Below are 23869 nucleotides of genomic sequence, written 5' to 3' on the forward strand. Positions count from 1 at the left end.
TTTGGTTTTGGAAATTTCGAAATTATCCATGCTTTGCGGACACACTGTATACAAAACCATCACTTGAGCAGTCCTGAACTACTGGACAACCCATGTTACAGGATATTTAAAACCTATCAGTCAATTTTGGACTTATTTCAACAATTTTTACAGTCTCTTATGATACTTTAAGATCTACACTATTTTGAAGTTGCTTGGTTATAATTTAAAGATAATCCTATAGGTATACTACTCACTACACAATTAGTCTTTTTCTGAACATTATCAATGACAGAGTTTCCATATTTCACTGTGGTACTCACAGCTCCCAGAAGTCCTTGCATTATCCTTTTCGAGGACGACCTCTGCAGCATGTCTTTCTCAACACTTGTGCTTTTTCCAATCAAAAACTGTATAATCACCTTATTGAAATTTTCCGGATCCTCTTGGTGTGGAAAATGCTCAGTGCCATCTATCATCTTCAGGTAGAACTTGTCGCAATACTCTGTCGACTTGACAATTCCTTCCAACTTGACCAGCTGATCCTTGTTACCTGTTATGAGGATCACAGTTGTTGAGATATTGCCGGCACCTTCGTTGATTCTCAAGAAAGGTAGCTTTCGATAGTAATTAATGGGGCCCGTCCAGTCATCCTTTCTTGAGAAGGCGTATTTGTATGCCTCGAGGTAGACATCGTTTGGAGCTAGATGTTTGTAATATTGGTCGATGATTTTAACGTCTTCTTTCAAGGCGTCTATTTCTGGTAAGTAGGGAACCTGATCAGATAAAGTAACCCTTTAGTTCAATTCTGAAAAGATATTTTTCAACTAATTTCAATGTCTGAATTTAATTTGGAAATCAAGACATTTTGTGGTTTTCACATTACTTTCTGTCAATTTTGAAATTTTAATGAAAGTGATTTGAAGTATACCCTACGATTTTACTGAACTGTAGATTTGGAACAAGAGTGAAAATATATATAGTGCTGTATTCATTCAAGTACCTATTAAAAGTTAATTTAGCCAACAGCCAATCCTCCCTTTTTTCATTGGCAGATGCTATGTAGTGACATCTTGTAGAGGTCTTTCAAACATAAAAACTCAAATGAATATTTGAAAAATCGAAGGCTTGATCAGTCACAATCTAAACAGGAATGGACTGCCAGGCCACTGGATTTTATTTGATGGTTCGGTCGCAGTATACTGTTACAGCGTTCGTTATTAATAAATGCTTTATATTGAAACGGGTATACTTTTATTAAATATTAATTTTTTGGGAAAGGTTTTGACTGCATAGTTCTCAATCTTTATACAAAAAATGTGTGAATCATCCAAAAAAATGAATAAATCAATTTTAAAATAAATTCTTCACAAACAAAGAATTAATGTCTCAAATTGTCAATAGTTTTAATCCTTTGGACATACCTATGTCAATAAAATGTTATTAAAAATGTTGCCAATGTGATTTCTGAGCTTTTGACTCGTATAGTTAACGCCACTTTCATTGAGGAGAGGTTTCCTGACATACGGAAAATGTCAAAAGTCAAAAATAAGGGCTCTTCATCTAACTGTGCATCTTACAGGCCTATATCGCTACTTAGTCAGTTTTCTAAGATTATTGAATACTGTTTCTATCAAAGATTATACAGTATGACCCATTTTTAATGGAAACACCCCCTTAAAATTTGAGGTAAATCGATTTTAATAATTTTTTTTTTAAATGTCACGTACTAAAAGGTCTGCTTTGGGACAAAATTTGAAATTTTTATTAAAGAATCAGGGCATACTACGATATTTTTTCTTAGTCAAAAATCGGGATTTTTTATTAGCGATTTTTTATTGAAAAAAATCCCTACGCCACTGGATTCAGAGTGCCTCTAAATAAGTGTGACCAAAATTTCATGAAAAAATATTCATTATTAACAAAGTTATGACAACTCAAAAATTCGAAAACTCAAACAGCTAACAGTCACAATATATATATTTTTTATGATTTCAACAATAAAGTGCCGCCAGATGAAAAAAAAAAACAAATAGCGTAAATAAATAACGGAATTACATTCAAACAATTCAACTAACAATGAAGCAAAACATTTTAATAAACGTAACTAATAACTAATTATTGAAATGTTTCGATTCAGTGCAACAATTAATTCTAACTCATATTCTAGTAGCCTCTACTAATCCACCACGTATTTCGATACATGTGTCGTAGTGCTTACGAATGTTTCTGATTACGTTCCTTAGTTCTTGAGGGCTGATATCTGCACATACCTGTCGAATTCTTGCACAAAGTTCATTTCTATCTCTTGAGCGGTTTTTGTTAACTGAGAAGTCCCCAGAGAAAAAAGTCCAAAACTGTGAGGTCTGGAGATCTGGGTGGCCACTCTATAAACGGACTACCACGGCCTATCCATCGGTTTGGAAAATGTTCGTTAAGCCATTGCCTCACAGCTCTGGCATAATGAACTGAACACCCATCTAACTGGACAATTAAATTTGATCGTTCATTGATTGGCAGCTCGTGAATAGCATCTCAAAACTCTGTGTTTGAAAACTCTAGAAACCTCTGCGCATTAATATTTTCCTCAAAAAAGAAAGGACCAATGATTCGTTCGTTCAATATCCCACACCAGACGTTGATTTTTTTTGGAATACTGGCTTTTACAGTTTATTACCCAGTTAGGATTATCCGCTGCCCAATAGCGACAATTCTGTGATGACACTACTCCATTTGTAGTGAAAGTGGCTTCGTCGGTATATAAAATATTTTTTAGGAAATTTCTATTGTTTAAATATTCCCCTTGGACCCATAAACAATATTCCAGGCGTCTTGCTTCGTCGCCTTCTTGAAGTGTGTGTAAAAATTTTGGCTTGAAAGGTTTTATATTCTTCGCCTTGAGACATCTCCGAATAGTTTCTCGTGGAATATTCAAATCTAAAGTGGCATTCCTTATACCGGCATTAGGATTATTTCCGAAATAATCTAAAATGATTTGATCATTCCTGTTTCGTCTTTGTACAATATTACTTTTTAACATCATTTTTGATACTGCACCAGTTTTATTGAATATTTCATTTATTTTATTTACCGTACCGCAGCTAATACGAGGACGATCTGGATGTCTCTCATTAAATACTCTACAAACCTCTGTAGCACTTCTAACGTCATCTCCCGAAAGGCGTACAATTTCAATTTTCTCTCTTACGCTCAATCTTGCAGCCATGGCACAAAATAATTCGAAGAACTGTAAGGTGAATATTGTTGACAATAGTACACTTAAATCTTTCACAAGTGTCAAATTGTAATATCATTTCCGTGGCAACTAAGATTTAAATTGAAATATTAGGTCTTAGTTTTAGTTAATTTGCGTGAAAACTTGAATGTAATTCCGTTATTTTCATTAAAAATATTTACGCTATTTGTTTTTTTTTTTCATCTGGCGGCACTTTATTGTTGAAATCATAAAGAAAATATTCTCATGGCTATATCTGTTGATATGGGATGTTTTTTGTGACTGTTAGCTGTGTGAGTTTTCGAATTTTTGAGTTGTCATAACTTTTTTAATAATGAATATTTTTTCATGACATTTTGGTCATACCTGTTTAGAGGCACTCTGAATCCAGTGGCGTAGTGATTTTTTCAATAAAAAAATCGCTAATAAAAAATCCCGATTTTCGACTAAGAAAAAATATCGTAGTATGCCCTGGAACTTTAATAAACATTTCAAATTTGGTCCCAAGGTAGACCTTTTAGTACTTGACATTTCAAAAAGAAAATATTAAAAATCGGTTTACAACTTCAAATTTTAGAGGCGGTGTTTCCATTAAAAATGGGTCACACTGTATGATCACTTTAAATCATTCAGATTATTTTCTTCTAGTCAGAATGCTTGTAGAAGATATAAATCTACAGTTGGTGCAGTTGATCAACTCATTAAACATGCGCTGGAAATATTGGAATTATTTTTTGATTTGAGCAAAGCTTTTGACCTCGTTGACCGTGACATACTGTTACACAAATTGCAGTTTTATGGTATACGTGGCTCTGAATTGAATTGGGTTGGATCTTACATGACTGATCGTAGTTCTCTGGTCTGTGTGAATGGAATGAATGAATTCTGAAAGAAACCGTATATCAAGAGGGCTACCTCAAGGCTCTGTTTTGGGAGCCCTTTTATTTTGGTTTTTATAAATGATCTTCCGAAATTTTGTTCAAAAGCTTCCATTACTGTTATTTTTGTGGACGACACTAACATCTTGGTATCTGCGGGAACTATGTCCGAAGTAATTGTCAAAGCTAATGAAGTGACTGATCAAATTTCTGTGTGGTGTTCTATAAATGGCCTGCTGCTAAATTCTGCTAAATCTTAAAAGTTCAACTTTGTTACTAAAAATACAACAATTGATAAAAGCCATTTGGTTAGATTAAATAATGAAACTTTACATCAAGTTAATTGTACTAAATTCTTAGGTGTTGATAGTGATAATAAACTTCCTGGAAGTTCCATGTTTATAGTGTCAAACTAAAACTCAGTAAACATATATATTTACTTTGCCGGTTAAAACAAACAGTCTCTCTTGATGTTGTCAAGCTTTTATATCACAGTTTAATTCATTCAGTGATTTTCTATGGTCTTGAACAGTGGAGCTTATCAGCTAAAGCTGATGAAGTTTTTGTTATTTAGAAAAAGGTAATCATAATTCTGACTGGTGCATCTTCAAGTGCACATTGCAGGCCATTATTCATTCGTTATAGTTTATTATCAATGCCTAGTTTGTATATCTACCAATCTCTACAATATTTCAATTTTTCCTAGAAATGAGCAAATCCATGAACATTTTACTAGAAATCACTCTCATCTACATCAACCTTATAGTAGATTGACAGTGTTAAAGCATCACCCCATGTGCTGTGTGGTTAAGCTATATAATTAGCTTAGTGGGGACATTAAATCCTCAAATATCAATGTCTTTAAAAGGCGACTCAATTTTTTCAATTGCAAAAAGCATACCACTCTCCTTGAATCCTAATTGGACTGTAGCTTATTAACTTTTTTTCATGTATGTTTTACATTGACTTTTTTAAAGTTTGTTTGACCTGCGAATCAGCCAGTATTTTATGTTGATGTTATGTTTTGTTGTCTAATGTGACTGTGAAGGAAAACTGATTCAATAAATGTTTGATTGATTGATTGAAAGCTAATTACAATTTTAGGCGAAAGTTTTGAAGTGAATTTTGGGTTTTGAAAACGGAAAAAGATTGTTTTTCGAAAACTAAGTATAGACATTTTTGTTTTGCAATTGATGTTTTCCAATCTCACACTAAACTTTTTTTTAATACGTGACACCATATTCGAAATAGTTACCTGCACGAAATTGAGCCACTGGTAATTGCAGGTGTTACTCAAGTTCTGCCAGTATATATTCGGGTGTGGACAGGAGACTGCGAAGAATTTGTTGACGAGTTCAGGCGTTTGATGCACCAAATACCAACCAATGAGTGCTCCTAGGTCGTGGCCAATGATGATACAATTTGACACGCCTAAAGCGTGAATGAAGTCTTTGATCTCCTCCAAGATTCTGTTGATTTGGTAACGACTTCTCCATACCTGAAGCATGTTAGTCGTTGTTAGACCATGTTGCAAAATGACGTATCAGTATCAATGAAGAACAGACAAAGTCGTATCCGGGGTTAAAAACGTGTTTTCCTTGGCAATTGAAGGTTTCTCTTGTGGTGGGCATCTTCAGCGGTGATTTGTACCCTGCTAGAGTTACGCTGGGTATATCTACGGTATCAGGGGAATAATAAATTGCTAAGGGTTGATAAGCCGCTGTAACCTCACGTATGAATTCTGTTGAAAGTAATACAACGATATAGCTTCTGGACTGAGTCATGGCCGGTGCCGTAAAGTTTGGGTCGGAGTATGACAAGGAAAGTTTAGGAAAAAAGGAATAGAAACTTTTGTTTGCAATTTGAATGTGAAATCAGATTTTCTCTGGGAGCGTAGGATTTGTGCAGCGTGAAAACGAACTTTTTGCGTCGTGGAGTTTCAACCCCTTCAGCACGAATTCAACAAGAATCCTTCGAGGACCACCCAGAACGAGCGGACAAGGAGACGACAGAGCCCCAGAGCTGCAAGGAATCAACGAAGAAGGAACTGTAAGTGCCAAATATTTCCTTCTTGCCTTCACGAACCCTCTGTATAAGGACTTCGGCGAAGATATATAGTATCGTTCATTGCGAACAAATTGTTGTCTATTCGAGAAGAGTAATTTTAAGTAACTATTTATTGAGAAAAACAATTATTCTGAACAACATTTTTTCAATCCACAATTCTCAACTAGACCTATTTGGCCAAGCCAACCTATTAATATCCTACCGACTGCGCCAATTAAATGATTGGAACGCGAAAATAACTTTTTAAAAAGAATTTAATTTACAAACTAGAGACGACTGTCTCTTACGAGAGCTACAAACAGAATGATAATTAATATAATGTTAACTGGATGCTAACTGCATGTCGAGATAAGGGATTCCTGGAATATCTCTTACTCAGGTGAATCTCCGTGTGAATGGCCGTGTCGTGGGAACTATGACCACGTAACTGGCCCGAATATTCTAACAGAGTGATAACAAATTACACATCTACTGCATATCTTGAGGGATGACGGGTTTCACAGCGGCCATGACCTAGTCCGGCAGCTGTACCTTAAAATGTCATCGATAAATTTCCATTTTTCAACAATACCATGGCAGCATTAACTAGCATGATGAAGCTACTAGAAGCTACGCGTCCGTGGGATGAGTCGTTTTATCTTTCAGTAGTTCGGACTTTCATTGTCTGATATTATATAAAACGATTTAAAATCCCGGGAAGAACTAATGAAAAAATATAGAAGAATAACTGAAAATAAAAATTATATTAAGAAAAAAACCTGAAATGAAATAACAGTGAAATAAAATACAAGTAAAAATAGAACAGTTGAGCAAAAATTAAAAATAACAAGCTTGGAGATTACAAGGCAAGTTACTTCACGACGTTTCGATTGTTAGTATCCACAATCATCTTTGGGTGATGACTGGACTAATTCCACCTAGAGATGACTATGGGTTATTCTTTCACTTATCTCCGCTTTCTTTTTACCGCTTCACCAGTTTAGTGGGAGATGACCATTTGGCGGGAGTTTGCCATTTTTCTATTGATTATGGGTTTCCATATGTTGTGTATCTCTACACTTGCTTGGCTGAATACATTGTTAGATAACATGCGGCTTCTTTGAATTTCCTCCTGAACCAGCGTTCCTCCCTGTGTATGATCTCAGCTTGGGACCACTCGATGTTATGTTAATGGGTCCAAACATGCTCTGCGATTCCTGATTTGATGGTTTTCCATCGCTGTGTGTGTTTCTTGTGCTCGGCAATGCGAAAGAAAATTCAATGGCCTCTCAGTTTCACCGATATAGGATTTTCCGCAATCACAGGGTAATCGGTAAAGCAATTCTTGAAATCGAAGTCCGCGTTTAGTGGCCAGATCTGAAGCAGGTCCTGATGTTATACTTGGACCCCATCCTTCTAATCCTTTCCGACCAGGGCCGTCGCCCTGGGAGGGGAGTGTTCCCCCCTGCTGGGAAAAAGTTAGGAAATTTTATGCCGTGAAGTGAAAAATAATAGTAAAAAAATGAATAAGATAGGAAGAGGTAATAAGAAAAGGGAAAAAACCAGGAGAAGGTTGGGATTTCCCAACGTGCATAACTTGGCGATCCCAAATTCTGAGTTTTTTGAACACTTCAAAAAAGTTTTTAATTTCTCCCAAGTAAGAGAATAGTCCTGAACAGTCTACAAATTTTGAAGTGACAATTTTACAAAATTCCCAACTTTTCGCTGTTTTTTCGACTTGGAAATTTCGGGCCGTGAAGATAGAAAAAATAATAGTAGAAAACAATAAGCCCAATATTATTAAAGTGTTGTTTCCTTTCATTTGTATTGAATATTCCTATACATGGTAGATATGGTGGAAGACCAAGGAACTTGGTCCAAAGTAGAATAATTCCCATTATTATTTTTATAATTTATTTTTGTTTGTGCATACCCTAACAGGCATAAGCATTCAGCCAATCTTTGGATAGCTAAGTAAGGAAATTATTTTATTACAGTAGTAACTGATTCCTCGGCTATTTTTTCGAAAGTTGGTAAATTCTGCTGGTGGGGTTGGGAAAATTTGGATTCCCTCCCCCCCTGGTTTTTCTTTTCGCTACGGCCCTGTTTCCGACAATCCTCTGGTGTAGGGAAGTTCAAGTACTGACGGCTTCTCTTCCTTGTGGAGCTCTTGGTGTCTTCTAGCTAGAGCTTGTTCCACTATCACTTTGGAGTAACCATTCCGTTGAAGGACATTTTTGATGATGTCTAGTTCCCTTTCGAGACTTTCCTTTGTAATACAGAGCCTGAAAGCACGGTCTACTAGAGTCTTGATGATTCCTCTCTTAGTCGATTGGTGGTGGTTGGATTCGTGGTTCAGATACTGTCCCGTGTGAGTGGGTTTTCGATATACAGTGTCGGTCCTCACTTAGTGTCGGTCCTCTTCACCAATACATCTAAAAGTGGCCATTCGTTGTGGACTTCTTTCTCCATTTTGGAAGTAATGGAATTTCAGGGATTTCAAATTATTTTATATAATGTCAGACAATGTCCGAACTAATGACATTCATCATGAAACATTGTTAATCACCTTCAAACAATCGTTTTATCTTGTCAATTGCTGGTTGCTCATTTGGTATTGCTTGACATTTATCGATAAATTTCCATTTTTCAACGAAAATTCTGTTATTAAGCATTACCATGAGAGCAACCAGCATAATAAAACCAAGAGTTTCACTAGTTCGGACTTCCATTGTCTAATATATGAAATGATTCGAAATCCCTGAAACCACTAAAAAAGAAGAATTAAAAATGAATAGCTGAAAATAACAATTATATTAAGCAAAAATAACCTGAAATGAAATAATAGTGAAATAAAATGCGATTGAACAAAAAATATAGAGATAAAAATGAAACTAAAATTAAGAGTTAACAGATTCCAAGCCACGTTATTTCACGACGTTTCGATTGTTAGTATCCGCAATCGTCTTCGGATGATGACTGGACTAATTCCTCCGAGAGATTTATGGGTCGTTCGAGTACTTTCACTTATCCCCTCATTCCATTTTTTCCGCTTCACTAGTTCAGTGGGAGATGACCGTTTGGCAGCGCCAGGTTTTCAACCCTGAGTTTCGTCTACTACTGCGGTAGGCATTATCAAAGGCGATGTGGTAACGATCGCTGCGTCCGAGTTGGTGCTCGATTTGTTGTTCCTGTTCCAAATGCGCTAACTACTATAACTTCGAAGGGTGAATAAACACCTTGAAGTCAACCAATCCATGAAGATTCTGCCAGAAGTCCATAAATCTTCTTGCCATTCAATGTTCAATCTTTGTTTAGCAAAGCCTGAAGCGATGCTAATGACAGGTCCTGTTCCGATGAAGCTGCTTGCAGCACTATCCTTTGCAAGGCAGTCAGCAAGCAGCCTTATTGCTTTCCAGGCCAGTATGGCCAGGAATCCAGACCATAGAAGGGCCTATAGTTACTCACTATTGCTTTGTCTCCACTTTCGAAAAGTGGTTTTATTATTCCAATTTTGAATATTTTGAGTAAGCAGCCTTGCTGTAAACATTTGTTTTGATTTCGTTGACAATCGATTTGAGCTTTTCTGAGAGAATTCCATCCTGACCTGAAGATTTCTTTTGTTTTAATCCCATAGTAACTTTGTAAACCTCATCTTCATTAGTTTCTGATAGAATTATTGAAAAATAAAGTTTTGAAAAAGTAAATTGAAAATGAAGTGATCAAATTAATTCTTGGAATATTTTTATGAAAATAATAATTAGGTATACACGAACCGGCTTATCAGAATCTCCGAATCCCTTGAGATCTAAAGCGACCACTCGAAATTGTTGTGATAACACTGGAATCTGATACCTCCAGCTGAGCCAGAAATCTGGAAAACCATGTAGTAGTAGTATAAGAGGGCGTTCCTTGGAGCCAGATTCAACATAATGGAATTTTTCTCCCTGCAAACAAGGAGCAACTATTAGACTTGAAGTTTCACCATTTGTTTGAATGTGGGAATGGCGGATTTGGAATGAGATTTGATTTGGATGAAATTGAGATGAGAAGTAAACGAGATGAACTATTGAAATTGTACTGACAAAAACTGGAGCGAAATATTTGCTAATACATAAGTCAATAATATTATTGGACAGTCAAGCGGCGTTGGACGCTCTTGGCTACCGAGCAACGTCTAAATTGGTAGCAAATTGCTAAAAATGACTATCCTCGATAGGGAGACGTAACAGACTGTCTCTGGTCTCTGGATTCCTGGCCATACTGGCCTGGAATGCAACGAAGCTACTGAATCCCTTGCAAAGGAAAGTGCTGCAAGCAGCATCTGTCATTGGTATCCCTTTAGGCTTTGCCAAACAAAAATTGAAGACCTGGATGGCAAGGAGACTTATGGACTTCTGGCAGAATCTTCCAGTATTGGCTCACTCCAAGGCGTTTATTACCCCTTCGAAGCTTGATACCAAACAGTTGTTGGACTACAGTAGGAATGAACTTCGATGTCTAACAGGCCTTCTTACAGGTCACTGTCATTTGGATCATCATATGCAGAGACGCGGACTGTCGGAAGACAGTGTGTGTCGCCTCTGTTTGGAAAATGATGAAACAACAGAGCACATACTTTGTGCCTGCCCCGCTGGGGAAGGAATCAGGTTTTTGGAGTTCGGCAGAGCCGTACTCTTACCTGAAAGACCACTCACCATACAAACTAATTGGCGTTAAGAAGAAGATCCTTCTCTTGAAGATGATCAATTGGTGATCGAAACACGTGTCGAAGTGTTAAAATAACGGTATGGTGTTGGAAAAATCTCCAGTAATATTCAGACCTAGCTTCAACAACATAGCTGTTATCAATTGTCAAAGTTCAGAAGTCCTTGTTGGAAGACCCTATAATGATTTGGTTTACGAATAACATTTCATCATTTCAACAAGAAGTGTAAGTGCAATTAATACTGGGAATTGCACCCCCTTGCCTTTATTGAAGATTCGATTCTTCGGCGTACTCTGAATAAGATTCGCAATTGTTCCCTGAGGAATATTGTTTCTTTCCCCAATAAAAGAATCACCTGAAGCAGCAAGATTTTGTGGAACAACTCAGTGCCTTGTTCATCCCACAAAAACTCCATTGGGTTCATGTCTGGGCAGAGAGACAATAAAAGAGTTGTTCGTTTGAAAAGAGCAACAAACTCTGTGCACAATTGTTGGTTCGACAAAAAATAAGACAAAAGAACCTTTTGTCTATTCTTGGAAAAATTCAACCATAACACCAGTAAGTGTAGGCGAGTTGGCTGTCCTTCCCAACCAGCAAAATTGTTTTATAATTTTATGGTGCTACAACAGTTTTATTTTGTTGGTATTTTATAATTACTTCCAAAATGCTAAATGATTATATAAGTCGAGCCGTGAATATAATACAGTTGTAGGAAATAAAAGTGTTTTATAAATTTGTCATAGAAGCGTTTATAAAATAAAATTATAAATACGTTATGAAATAGTCACGAAATTATCACAGAAACTTTTTCACAACTAACTTATAAAACATATTCTCCTATAAAATCAAATTGTTTTGTAGAAGATTTACAGCACTTTTCTGTGAGGTTTTTATGCTCTTTATAAAACTATTCCTGAAGTTTTAATTATTTTATTGGAATGCTTTCAAAAACAATTTTGTTTTCATTGCCATATCGTCACTTTAATGATAATTTCCCAAGTATTTCATAGTATAGTGTATTTACTACAATTCCAAAACAATAAAATAACTTATGAAATCAAATTGCTTTCTCTAATATATATTTTCTATCACCAAGACTTTACAAGAACCAGCTGACATTGATTTTAGAGGTAGGTCGTGTAATGAAGTATAATTTGTCAAGTTTTATTTGACTAGCGTTCCAATAACTATATGCCTAATAACGTCGTGTAATATTGGTCACTGGAAAAAAATTAAGAAAAGTGGTTCGTTTTAGACGAAGACCCACGTAACCAGTGTTTCAAATTTGTTCTTGCTAAAAACAGGATTATTATTGATTAAGTGTTTCTTAATAGTTTTATAGGGGTAACATAAAAGCTAAATGCCATTAAAACTCTTGCTATTGATACCAAATTATTTTATAGAACGACGCCATTTTAAAATGATGATGGCATTAGATGCCAGTATTCCCTAGCTACTCGTGGGACTTTTATGGACAGAGTAAATTTAAAAATTCTTCTGACGCTGAGTCTACAGAGGAGATGGATGTCGAGTTTACGACTCCAACTGACTTCCCTGTAAATTTGGTTCAGGAGCGAGTCTACAGCGGAGATGGATGTCGAGTTTACGACTCCAACTGACCTCCCTGTAGATTTACTTCACGAGCGAATGCTTCTCAACTCTCCAACTTCTGATCCAATACTGAACCTAAAAAATGGTTTGGTGGTGCAGCAAGGAAACGACTGAGTCGTCTCCTCAAGAGCGGGGTACCTTATAAAACCGCCTTGCACCAAATTCTTGAGCGGCGTATGCAGACCGTCTCGGGTGGGGAAACAAACCCCCCATGAGCAGGTTAGCAAACTTTTGCGCTCAAGTGATGATTTACCAAAACCAGAGGCGAATAAGCCCTGCACGGTTGAATCTAAGGCATTGTCAGGTGACGTAGCTGACGTGCAAAACCCCTCATATGAAGAAGTTATCGCGAGTATCAAAGTGGGAATCTTGCTGACTATTCGACTACCTCATTAACGATGAAACCGCTTCGTCAACAAGCTGGGTTTATTTGGTCGAGTATGAATAGGTGTGAACCACAGTAAACCCTTGCGGGTTGCGGTGAAGGGTCGAATAGACCCACTCATTTTGGACCTAACACAACCTAAGTGTAAATACATAAAGTTTGATAACATTGAATATCAGTTTTGCCCGAAGTCCACACGAAACATTCCACTTAAAGTAAAAAAGGATTGAATTCAGATATACCGTTCGAAAACAAACATTTCTCATATTTTTAAATAAGCAGTGATAAGCTGAGAAACTGACCTTCAACTTGACGTATTTGTGTTGTCCAAGCCTGGAATCCACGAGGCATGAAGGTGGATTATCACGTGGCTGGATGTTGGTCAACCTTTGGGAATTCCATACCCCCTTCGCTAGCCGTTTAAAGATCACCCATACGCCGAATATACATGACAAACAATGAATTCTAATCGTGTCACACACTGATATCGTCTGAATTCGAAATTCTTTCGCCATATCACTGCACCTCTCAACTGTATTGTTTGATATCGAATCGTTCCTGGGATGATCGTTTTGATCACTGATCAATGTGAAGTTGGCTTCAGTTTCCCGGCCATACTTTTCGACGTGGGGGGAAAGTCTTTCGTGGGATTAAGGGGCAAAGGCGGACGGTGTTGTCAGATTGTTTTTCTTTCTCAACTTCCTCCCAAACAATTTTCATGAAGAAGACCACAATTTCTTCAATACAATACGACAATATTCTGTTCAACATAAAAAGATACTCCACTTGAATACATTCTTCAGTGAAGACTATCAGATAAATTCTATACAAGGGTTCAAAAAACAAAGTGAATATTCAAATTTCGCGGCCTATGTACGTTCGATTGTCAATTTTTTTATTTTCGCTTTTTTATTGGTTGGATCATGCTGCCATATTCTCTGTTTCGCTGTCACTGTCGTCATTTAAATCGATAATAAATTTATTTCCACCACTAATTTCAACTAAAATCACTTTTTGAATCCTTCTCTACCAGTCTTCTTCGGTTATATTAGATAATTCGTCTTTAATTAGCTTTATTACCTTCTTATCAAATTTTGGAAAATTATTTTCACGCCTGACGCGTTCGATGGGATTGAAAACACAAAAACAGCACTTCAAGAACTATTATACGAGAACGAGATCTTTTTTTTTTTCTTTTTTTTTTCTTGCAGACATGTTAGGCGTACACATATTCGAACCATCAGTCCATTCTTTCGTAACTGTGCCGTAAATGTCATACCAAGTTTAGTCGTTGCCGGAAGTAATCTTCTTCTTCCTTATGATTTCAGTTGTAGGAATCTCGTTGCTTTTGTAACAGTGGTATATTGTTTTTTCAATGAACATCTAAAGGTTTTGGTAATCCCGTATCACAACGCGTCTTCCGTTCATAAGGTTTGTTTTTGACTATTTTACGTACAGTTGAGAAACGAATTTCGGTCAAATCTGATATTGCTTGTAATAGTTTGTTTCTCTCGAAACCAAACTTGAGATGTGGATTCTTATATATATATATATATATATATATATATATATATATATATATATATAATATATATATATATATATATTTTTTTCTTCAATTCCTATTTTCTTTATTTATTTGAAAAACAATTTGTTTTAAACAAATTAATTCTTATTCTTCTAATTCTTATCTTATGTTTCTCAATTTTTTACACTTTTATTAATATTTTTTAATTTTTGTGTTTGGCAATTCCTCATGGTTCTCAATCATTGTTATTAAAATAACTCAAAAACTAATGGAGATAGGACAAATACACTTCTATTTTCTTTCTAAACTATTTGCCCAAAAAATTGATATGAACAAATGTTGAAACATACCCCTTTCAATATTCAACTCCATCCGAATCTCATTCACTGGTATTTCTTTTTCGCATTGTTCACCATCGCTATTGGAATCACTACACTGGAAAAAGTCTGCGTTGTTATCACACCTATTATTACTTTTAGTACTTGTCCAAGGACGCCACATTTAAAACATATAACAAAAATTTTGAGTAATTATAACTGCACCAATTTCAACAATCGCGATCAGTTCCTGAACTGAACACAACTGCGATAACCATCCCCGCATTTCCCGATTTCTATTCGTCATGACTCTTCAGCCAATCATCAAACTCGGTTAGTAAAAATCATCCAATACGAACCGCCAATTCTACGGTCCACGTGGACTAGTTTGCAGCCGGTTCATTTCTATGAATTAGTTTCTTTGGCCTTTGAGAGTGCCGCCAACTTTAAATGTGCACAATATCGTTTACTTCGACCTGCTCACTCGTCGTTGTTTGTTCGTAATTTTTTTACCGAAAACAACACTGTAATCATGCATCAGCCACCGTATTCACCAGATTTGTCTCTCTGCAACTTTCTCCTGTTCTCAAGATTGAAGAGACCAGTGAAAGGACGGCGTTTTTCGACGATTGAGAGGATAAAAATTGAATCGCTGAGACAGCTCAAGGGCATACCAAAAAGTGCATATTAAGACTCCTTCGATAATTTGAAAAAAACGCCATCGCCATCTGAAGGGGACTACTTTGGAGGATACAAAGTAGAAATTGATGAGTGAGAAAAATGAAAATTCAGCTTATATTTTTGAACAGATCTCGTATACAGGGTCGAATAAATCTGTTTGGCCTTGATAAGCAGGGAAAAATTATTTCTTGAAGTAAACTGTCAGAAATTTCGCGGGCCAAAACTTCTTGTTTTTCTTAAAAATGAAGGCATACATGGGCATATAGTAATTAATAAAAAATGAACAATCCATTACGAAAGTGCTCAACTAATAATAATCAAATTCATTTTTGCAGCAAAAACTTACACTCACTTTTGTTCGGTTTATATTTTGTATAATCGAACCCTCAATTCGCTGTAAAACTTGATATTAATGAATGAAAACATGTGTCGACAGCTTATCTAATTCGTAATAATATTAGTCACAGTAGTTGATAAAAAAAAATAACACCACTTTGCTAGACTGTGTTTTAACTTTGGACCCATTTGGTGATATTATGGAGTCATTATTCTCATAATTATTTTATCTGACACAAAATAAGTGTCAACAAATCACGAAATTCCAGCGAATCGGTATTTTTTTGAGGAGGCCTCGATAAATTTTCAGGTCGAGTGTTTTGTTTTAACGCGATTTCAATAAGTGATTAACAATCGGGTGAATCTAAGGTTTTTCCTCAGCTGAATCAGTATATTTATAATCATACAGTGCATTTCTTTATTAATGTCCTCTTCTCCTTTGATTTTTTTAACGAGTCAACTAAAAAAATTGAAATTTGGGATAATGAAATTAATGCATGAATACTTTATTTAGAAGTGAAATTGACAGATGAAACTTTCAAGATGGCGACTGGGCGCCTGTTGGGAAAAAATGGAAAGGGGGGGTCTTGTGGCACATCTTTTTGGAGCTTCTAACAAATGCTTCACAACTAATTCAAAATGGCGGAATTTTTAATATTGTCTGAATACATTGACGTTTAACTACATAATATGAGGTAATAAGCTTGAGGTCAGTTCAGTAGATGCTCGAAATGGTTGCCTTGAACTTCTTGACATATGAACAGCTTATCCGGTATTTCACGGCGAACATTTTCGAACACAGTAACGTCAATATCTCTACAAATATTTATTATTCTCTGCCGTATATCCAATATTGAAGCTGGCTCAGTTTCGTACACCTTTTGCTTCGAATATCCCCATGAAAAAAGTCCAAAGGTGTCAAATCTGACGAGCGGGCTGGCCATTCTGTAGGACCTCGACAGCCAATCCAACGACCGGGAAAAGTAGTATACAAATAGTATCTTACTTGTCATGGGTAATGTGGTGATGCTCCATCTTGTTAGAATATTAGGATTCGCTTCGACGATTTCAGTGATGAGAGGGTCAACAGTGGTTTCCAGCATATTCAAATACAGTGTACCCTGTTAAATTTTGATCAATAAATAGAGGTCCGTATGGTTTCCCAAAATTCCTGCCCAAATGTAAATTTTTTTCTGGATATTGGGTTTGTGTTTCCCGGAAAACTTGATGTTCATTGTCGTACTGACATTTTTTGACGTTTTTATGAACAAAAAATAACTGTACAAACCTAATTGGATTGTTGGAATGGCCATATGGCAGATAAAAAGGAATATTTCTAGAAATATGGATATTAATGTGTTTGTCTTCAGGAAATTACTAAATGTTCCGCCATTTTGTAGTAAGTGAAGATATTGACTTTATATTCCAGGGTTGTGAAGTATTCGTCAGGAGCTTCAAAATGATGTGTCACAAGACGCCACAAGATGGCGTCCAGATGCCATTTGAAAGTTTCATCTGTCAATTTCACTTTAAAATAAAGAAGTCATGCATAAATTTCATAATCCCAAATTTCAATAGGTGTCAGTCCATTTACCTACAACGTAGGTTAGTTGAGACTGGCTTAAACGAATTGTTCTTGTAGATAATCTGATTTATAGCCAGTCTTCAAGTATGCCCACTCACTTTATGTACAGTTTTCTTTCCTCATACGAGGAATTTGGGCGAATTCAAATATGCGGTTACCTCGTTCACAGGCAGATGGGGCGATGAGGAACATGTTGTTAGTCGTTCACTTCAGCTTAGTTCGAGGAATGATACCCTGAAAGAATTCGATTCTCAATTATGGGAAATCATTGACTAAATGTCGATGATACCTTGCACTGACGAGTGGCCAAACAGCCCGAAACCGGTCTGCAAGTGTGTTCCAGTGATTGAAAATCGAGTATGGCAGCTGTATCGTCAACAACATATGCAGGAATAACTTCAGTGAAGAATCCTGAACTGAACTGTTGGATATATTCAACTTGTGGAGAAATCTTGTTTTTTTTAAACCTTTCACCATCTTCTAAAAGACGTACCAGTTTGAAAATGTCCTTATAGGAGTAATCTGTGGTAACTTTAGTTACAAATAAAGGTGGTAAAAAACAGAAAGTTTAATTTCTCATCATCAGAACTGCTCGGAAGTGTAGAGATGATAAAAAGTGACAGATTGATTTTCCTGATAGGTATTGCACTGCATTGCTTTGAAAAAACAATTCATGATAATACACCTACTCACTTGTCACTGCTTGTTCGTTATTTTTCGTCCAAAAACAACACCATAATCATGCCTCAGACACCATATTCACCAGATTTGTCCCCTTGCGACTTTTTCCGATAGGTAAAACTTTTTCACAAAGAATACCTTTTGAGGGTCTCCAATTCTGATTTCTACTGTTGTTCATCAATTTTATTCATTAGTATTATGTTGATAAAAACTGTCATATATTTCTTAGAAAACGTCAGAAATATATCCTTGAAATATAATGTCTTATTGAGTTCTGCGAGTAAAAATGGTATTATTCGTTTCAATTTGATTAGTTGTTAGTTGTTGTTTACATTTTATTTCAATAATTTGTGATAATGATTACTTTCAGTGAAGTTGTAATGAAAGGGTTATACAAATTATGAATATAATTAAAAAATGAATATAAATTGTCCTTGGGCAGTTTTGTGACGCCATCTTACAATAGGAAGCTACGTTGTTTCGATGAAGAATGTACCTATAAGTAGATTTCTATAATGATTTTCCTAAGATATTGAATAAAATATGTTTTGTATTCCTCAGTGCCGAAACTAATTATTTTTGTTATAGGCTGATGGTCAAGTTTGAACAATTGATTCTTCATCGATAGAAGAAAGGTCTTCAAACATCAATAGAAAACTTTCATCACACTTTCGCCTACTCAACACGTTCATATGTGGAAAGCTGTAATATTCATTTTTGTTGTAGTTGGACAGTTCGATAAAAGGTGGCGCATTGAGTTTCAGGATGTTCTGGACAAAACTAATGGATATAATTGTTAGGCTATATGTTGACTGAGATGTGTATTCTGAAAATTCGCAATCGTTAACAAAAATGTCGTAATGCGGTGCTGATAAAACTATAGTTTAGAATATTAAGTTTGAAATATATTTTATTTCAAAAGGTAGATCACTTTTCTCAGATAAGGGTCGAAGTAATCCATCTATATGGTTCACGTATAAAATGGTATTTGTACCAAATAATCGCGAATAACCTGGTAAAAAATATTTTTTTTAAGAGCCCGTATCTGAAAAATAATCAAAGAAAGAAGTTCCTCTTTCTAAAATATATAAGTCAACACCAAATATCACAAAAACTGTATGTAGAAAGTTTGTATGAAAAACTTGGAATGTTATCTAGTAACGAATATATTGAAGTGAACTTTTCAAATATGGATGTAGTTGAAAAGTATTTTTTCTCAAAACAAGAATCCAAAACACAGCAAGACATACAGTCCAATATAGTGTACACATTGAACTGTGAATCTGTTCCAGATGCTATGTTGGGCAATCTGGACGATACCCCAAAACACGAGTTTCAGAGCACGTGATAGCACACAAAGACATGAAACAAACGAATGGTTTTATTTATGATACTGATAAGGTTGTCAGCCTTTATCAAACACAGGTGATTAGCCAAACTGAAAAATTGAAATCATCACTATACGTGCTATTCATCTTAAGCGAAGCACAGGACGATATCGTGGTATATAGTGATCGATAGAGAATTTTGAACTATATACAGTACTATACATTGATACTGTTCCCTTTTTTCAAATTTTAATTTTTCGTTTGATAGTGTTAATGAACGCACTGTTTGAAGTTGGTGTGTGAAATGCCTTTAAAGTATCAACAGCAACAACTCGTCTGTTGATCTTTGCTACTGAAAAATACACACATCGGAAAAGTCTAGGGATATTTTTAAAAATGGCAATAATTTTTTTTTAGATCGCTTTAGGGAAAAAAAAGTTGACGGGTGATTATTAAACGAATGTAACTTACAACAAAATTTATTAAATGGTCAAAAATACTGAGTGCGCATATAAGCAAAACTAAAAAAAAATATGGCTCTTCTTTGGCACCCCGAAAAAAAATCATAATACAAAAAAAATTGGCATCAGTACAAAGTATGGCCTCCACGCTGGTTTATTACGGCCCTACATCTATCGTGCATCGACAAAATGAGATTGTCAATGTCTTGTTGAGGTACATTTGCCCATTCAGCGATTAAAAGCTCTCTCAAATGAAACGTTGTGTGAATGTTCCCCATATGCGGAGTAATTCTTTGTTGAAGTATGTCCCACACATGCTCGATGGGATTCAGGTCCGGTGATTGTGCTGGCCATGGCAATACATCAACTCCTTCGTTGGTGAGCCAGTCAGTCACTAGACGCGCGACATGTGGACGAGCATTATCGTGCATTAGGTGGAAGTTTTCACCAACAGCACCAGCAAACGGACGGACGATAGGTAGAAGAATGGTGTCGAGGTACTGTCGAGCTGTGAGGGAGCGATTTGGAAAAACGAGATCGGTTCTGCCGCCGATCATGATTCCGCCCCATAGCATTACTGTACCACCTCTGTATGTGTGGACTTCCTGGACGTGTCTCAAACGTTCATTATTTCCAGGTCGTCTCCACAGTCTTACTCGACGAGAATCTGGATGAAATCCAAATCTGGATTCGTCTGTAAACAAAACTGTGGCCCAATCATTTGCATCCCAGTTTTGATGTTCTTGACACCACTCTAATCTTCTACCGCGATTGCCTCTCGACAAAGGTGGACATCTAAGTGGCCTTCTGTTGTGGAGATCAGCTTCATGCAGTCGATTTCTGACAGTATCACGACCAATGGTTACCTGGTGCGTCTGCTGCAACACGTTAACCAACTCAGGTGCTGTGATTGTCGGTTGTCTTCTTGCGGTTAAGACCAAAAATCGGTCTTGAACTGCAGTTGTAGCGCGTCCTCGCCCTGGATGTTGTTCGGCTGGACTGCCAGTTTCACGGAAACGCCGCCACAATCGACTGATAACACTTTGGGAGACCCCCAAACGAAGAGCTACATCATTTTGTCGCATGCCACCTTGAAGAAGCCCTACAGCTCTATTCATCTCAGCCAATGGTAAGTGATGGCGTTCCATGTTAAAGCACAATATTTCCAGTTTAATTGCTGAGCAAGAACTGCATAGAATGTACAAACTCGACACTTTCAGGTTATTCATTTTAGCCGAAAACCTACAGTTTGTAAAAAACTTGATAAAAGATTAGTTAGCGTTTTTGTAGGCTTTGTTCAATCCATAAGAATCTACAGGGTGGTCGAGTGTACCAATTTAATCGAAATTAAACGACCTCATGCATTTATTTTTATGATATTTAGTATGTTATAAAAGTATCCCTAGACTTTTCCGATGTGTGTATATTGGTGATCGCTTAAGATGTTGTGAATTCAAAACAGATTTCTCAATGATTTTTTTATGTCACTGGTAGTGAAGCAACTGGTCTGTAATTTTTTTGTCCTTGTTGGGTATGGATTGAACTGAAGTTCTCTTCCAACAAGAACAACAAATTACCAAGGAAACGGTAAAGTTTCCTTGCTATTCTTTGATGAGAATTGTTCAAATAATGATTACTGCTTCATCTATTGTTTACTGTGATTCCATAGAACTGGCTGGAAATTTCATCACTTTAACAAATAAACAATATTGCCGAAATTGCATTTTCAATTGAAATGCCTCCCGGCATGCCGCTCGAAAAGTTTTTAACAAAATTAGCATGAGCTATTGTTGCAAAATTGACCGAATATGGTTCCGAATCATTCACCTATCCAAATGGAATCCCAATGAGATTCAAATTGAGATAACGAAAACGCGATGATGTCACGCTGAATGCTAATCAGAGGAAACTAATTTTTCCTCGGGGGCTATGTTTCGAAAAAAACACGCTCCAATCCAGATCCGGCCCGGCCAGGTCGGCTGGGGGTCCCCAAACTGAAACAAAGAATGTATAATTCCGTGGAGGAAAGTATTTCACATATTTGTAATTTCTTCTTACCTAAATTGTCTTGAAAAGTTGTAAATTAAAACGAAATCGATGTAGAAATGGAGTTAGTTGGATTTCAAGAAGAAAAAATTAACGCCAAGACAAAATTACGCCTGAAGAATGATCGAAAAATGAAGATCCTGGAATGTCAGCTGTTCAAAATTATAAATTGGTCATTTTCAATGCGTTAGAACTGTACCAGGACTGAGACTGATGAAAGATTTGGTCCAAACAAAGAACTTTGTTGTAGACCGCTTGTTTATCGTTAGACCCAAAAAATTGGTAGACAAATTCCATATAGAAACTTTCTGATTGATTCGACGGTTACTTGATGAACATCCACAGTAATTTCATAAATTTGTTTTCTCATCTACATAGTTCAGCTGATTAACGGAAAAACAGATTTTAGATATGATGTTCTTGGATGCGATTTCTAAATGTTCTGCCAGTTTGCCATTAGGACAAATTTCACAATTTAATTTATATACTCCAGATTTCTCGAATTTCAATGTTTTGCCTTTATTTTTTCTAACTAACTTTACCAACGTATTACCTATTCTACATGCAATTTCATTATCCTGTTTGTTCTAAAATGAAGCCACTTTTTTGTTGTTGGTCCAAAATATGTTAAAGTTTTATAATTTTGATTATCTGACTTATCAGTAGGAAAAACTCCTTGAATTGCTTTCGCGTAGACTTTTTTGGACAGGATTTTGTTTATTAATTCAGCTTCAAAGTCGTTGTTTACTGTACTTTGATTAATGATATTGAGTTCTTTAATTACATTATTTATTGAAAGAAGAACATTGAGTAATCTATGAATCATGCTTTTATAAGATGCTATTTTGTAATGGTACGTATGGGTAGAATCGTAATGAATAGTAATATCCATACGGGAAGGTAATATCCCTATGGAAAGTATCTAATTTTCTTTTCATAGTACCAGTGAAACATACCAAAACGTCATCCACATATCTCTATGCCAATACAAGAAATACTTAAATGAAGGATACTTAAGAATCGACTTCTCTAGGTTTTCCATGAAAAATTCTGATGAAAGTAATGTATTTCCCATAATTAAACCTTTTGAGGTGGAATAAATGTTGTTGGGTTGAAAACAATTTTGTTTGAGGCATAACGATTGAAGGTCAATGATTTCTTCTTTCAAAACTGGGTTCACTGGATTTTTATCTGATAATTCTATAACTAAAGTAATATTATCACCAGAAGGTATGCTGGGAAATAGATTCTGCACATCAAAGGATATTAATTTTGCTTTGTCAAGTAGAGTTATATTCCTTATTTCATTTATCAAGATATATGAAGTATGTAGGTTGAAATTTACTATGGTTCATGATGATACTGATTAATCTTTCTGATAATTTCACTGATGGGGTAGTAACCAAGGAAACAACTGGTCTTATTGGATAAATCTGTTGGTGCAGTTTTATTCGTGAGTACAAATTTGGAGTTAATCAAATGTAATTTAAATTTTTCCCTTTCATTAAAAAGTAGGTTGAATTTTTCAGATATCTTGCACTTCTCTTTGGCAAGAATTAGCCGGATCACGTTTCAGCATTTCAAAATTTCCATACAGAAACCTTTTCAAGCGTCTCTAAACTTTATATCATAATATGATATACAGTTATACAGTTCAATAGTATCTGAAACTAGTCAACTTTGCCACGTTTAACCATTTGCGAATTTGATAGCCCTGTATAAAATGTAGATGTAGTTTAATCCAGGCAATTGATTAGAAAAAAATGGAGTTGGGCCATCAAGAGATATAGGGGGTCTTTTTGAGTATCTAGCCGAGGACCTCGGAAAGAGCTAGTCCGGTCCTGCTCCAATCAGAGAGTTGTCGTTCCGTGTGCACCCGGAGTTCCATTAAAATAAAATTAAAAAGCGACAGAGTAATCCGCCTCACAAAGGGGAGCCGAACAATAAGAGGGTCCCTTTCATTGCGATAACAATACAACATCGCGCTAGCATCTGATTGGCTGCACCCGCCATGACGACTTGCAACAAAGGAATAAAGCACGACTTTCGTAAATGAGAAACATT

General features: G+C 36.1%; 1 protein-coding gene across 2 annotated transcripts; it reads right to left on the minus strand.

Moving 5' to 3' along the window:
* LOC111508921 (epoxide hydrolase 4) lies at window positions 1-13551 on the minus strand. 2 transcript variants are annotated; one of them, XM_023164564.2, is made up of 4 exons: window positions 13145-13536; window positions 9915-10085; window positions 5348-5590; window positions 1-755 (listed from the first exon to the last, which is right to left on the minus strand). In XM_023164564.2, exons 1-4 carry the CDS (start codon window positions 13355-13357, stop codon window positions 180-182), a joined length of 1203 nt encoding a protein of 400 aa, XP_023020332.2. In that variant the 5' UTR covers window positions 13358-13536; the 3' UTR covers window positions 1-179. The 2 variants fall into 2 exon arrangements, with proteins under 2 accessions (XP_023020332.2, XP_074030885.1); XM_074174784.1 differs by lacking the exon at window positions 9915-10085 and having other exon boundaries at window positions 13145-13551.
* Between the last annotated feature and the right edge of the window lie 10318 nt (window positions 13552-23869).

The sequence above is a fragment of the Leptinotarsa decemlineata genome, unplaced genomic scaffold, assembly GCF_025532065.1.
Source record: "Leptinotarsa decemlineata unplaced genomic scaffold, Ldec_3_MD MMD2_tig00000882_RagTag_RagTag, whole genome shotgun sequence".
NCBI lineage: Eukaryota > Metazoa > Arthropoda > Insecta > Coleoptera > Chrysomelidae > Leptinotarsa > Leptinotarsa decemlineata.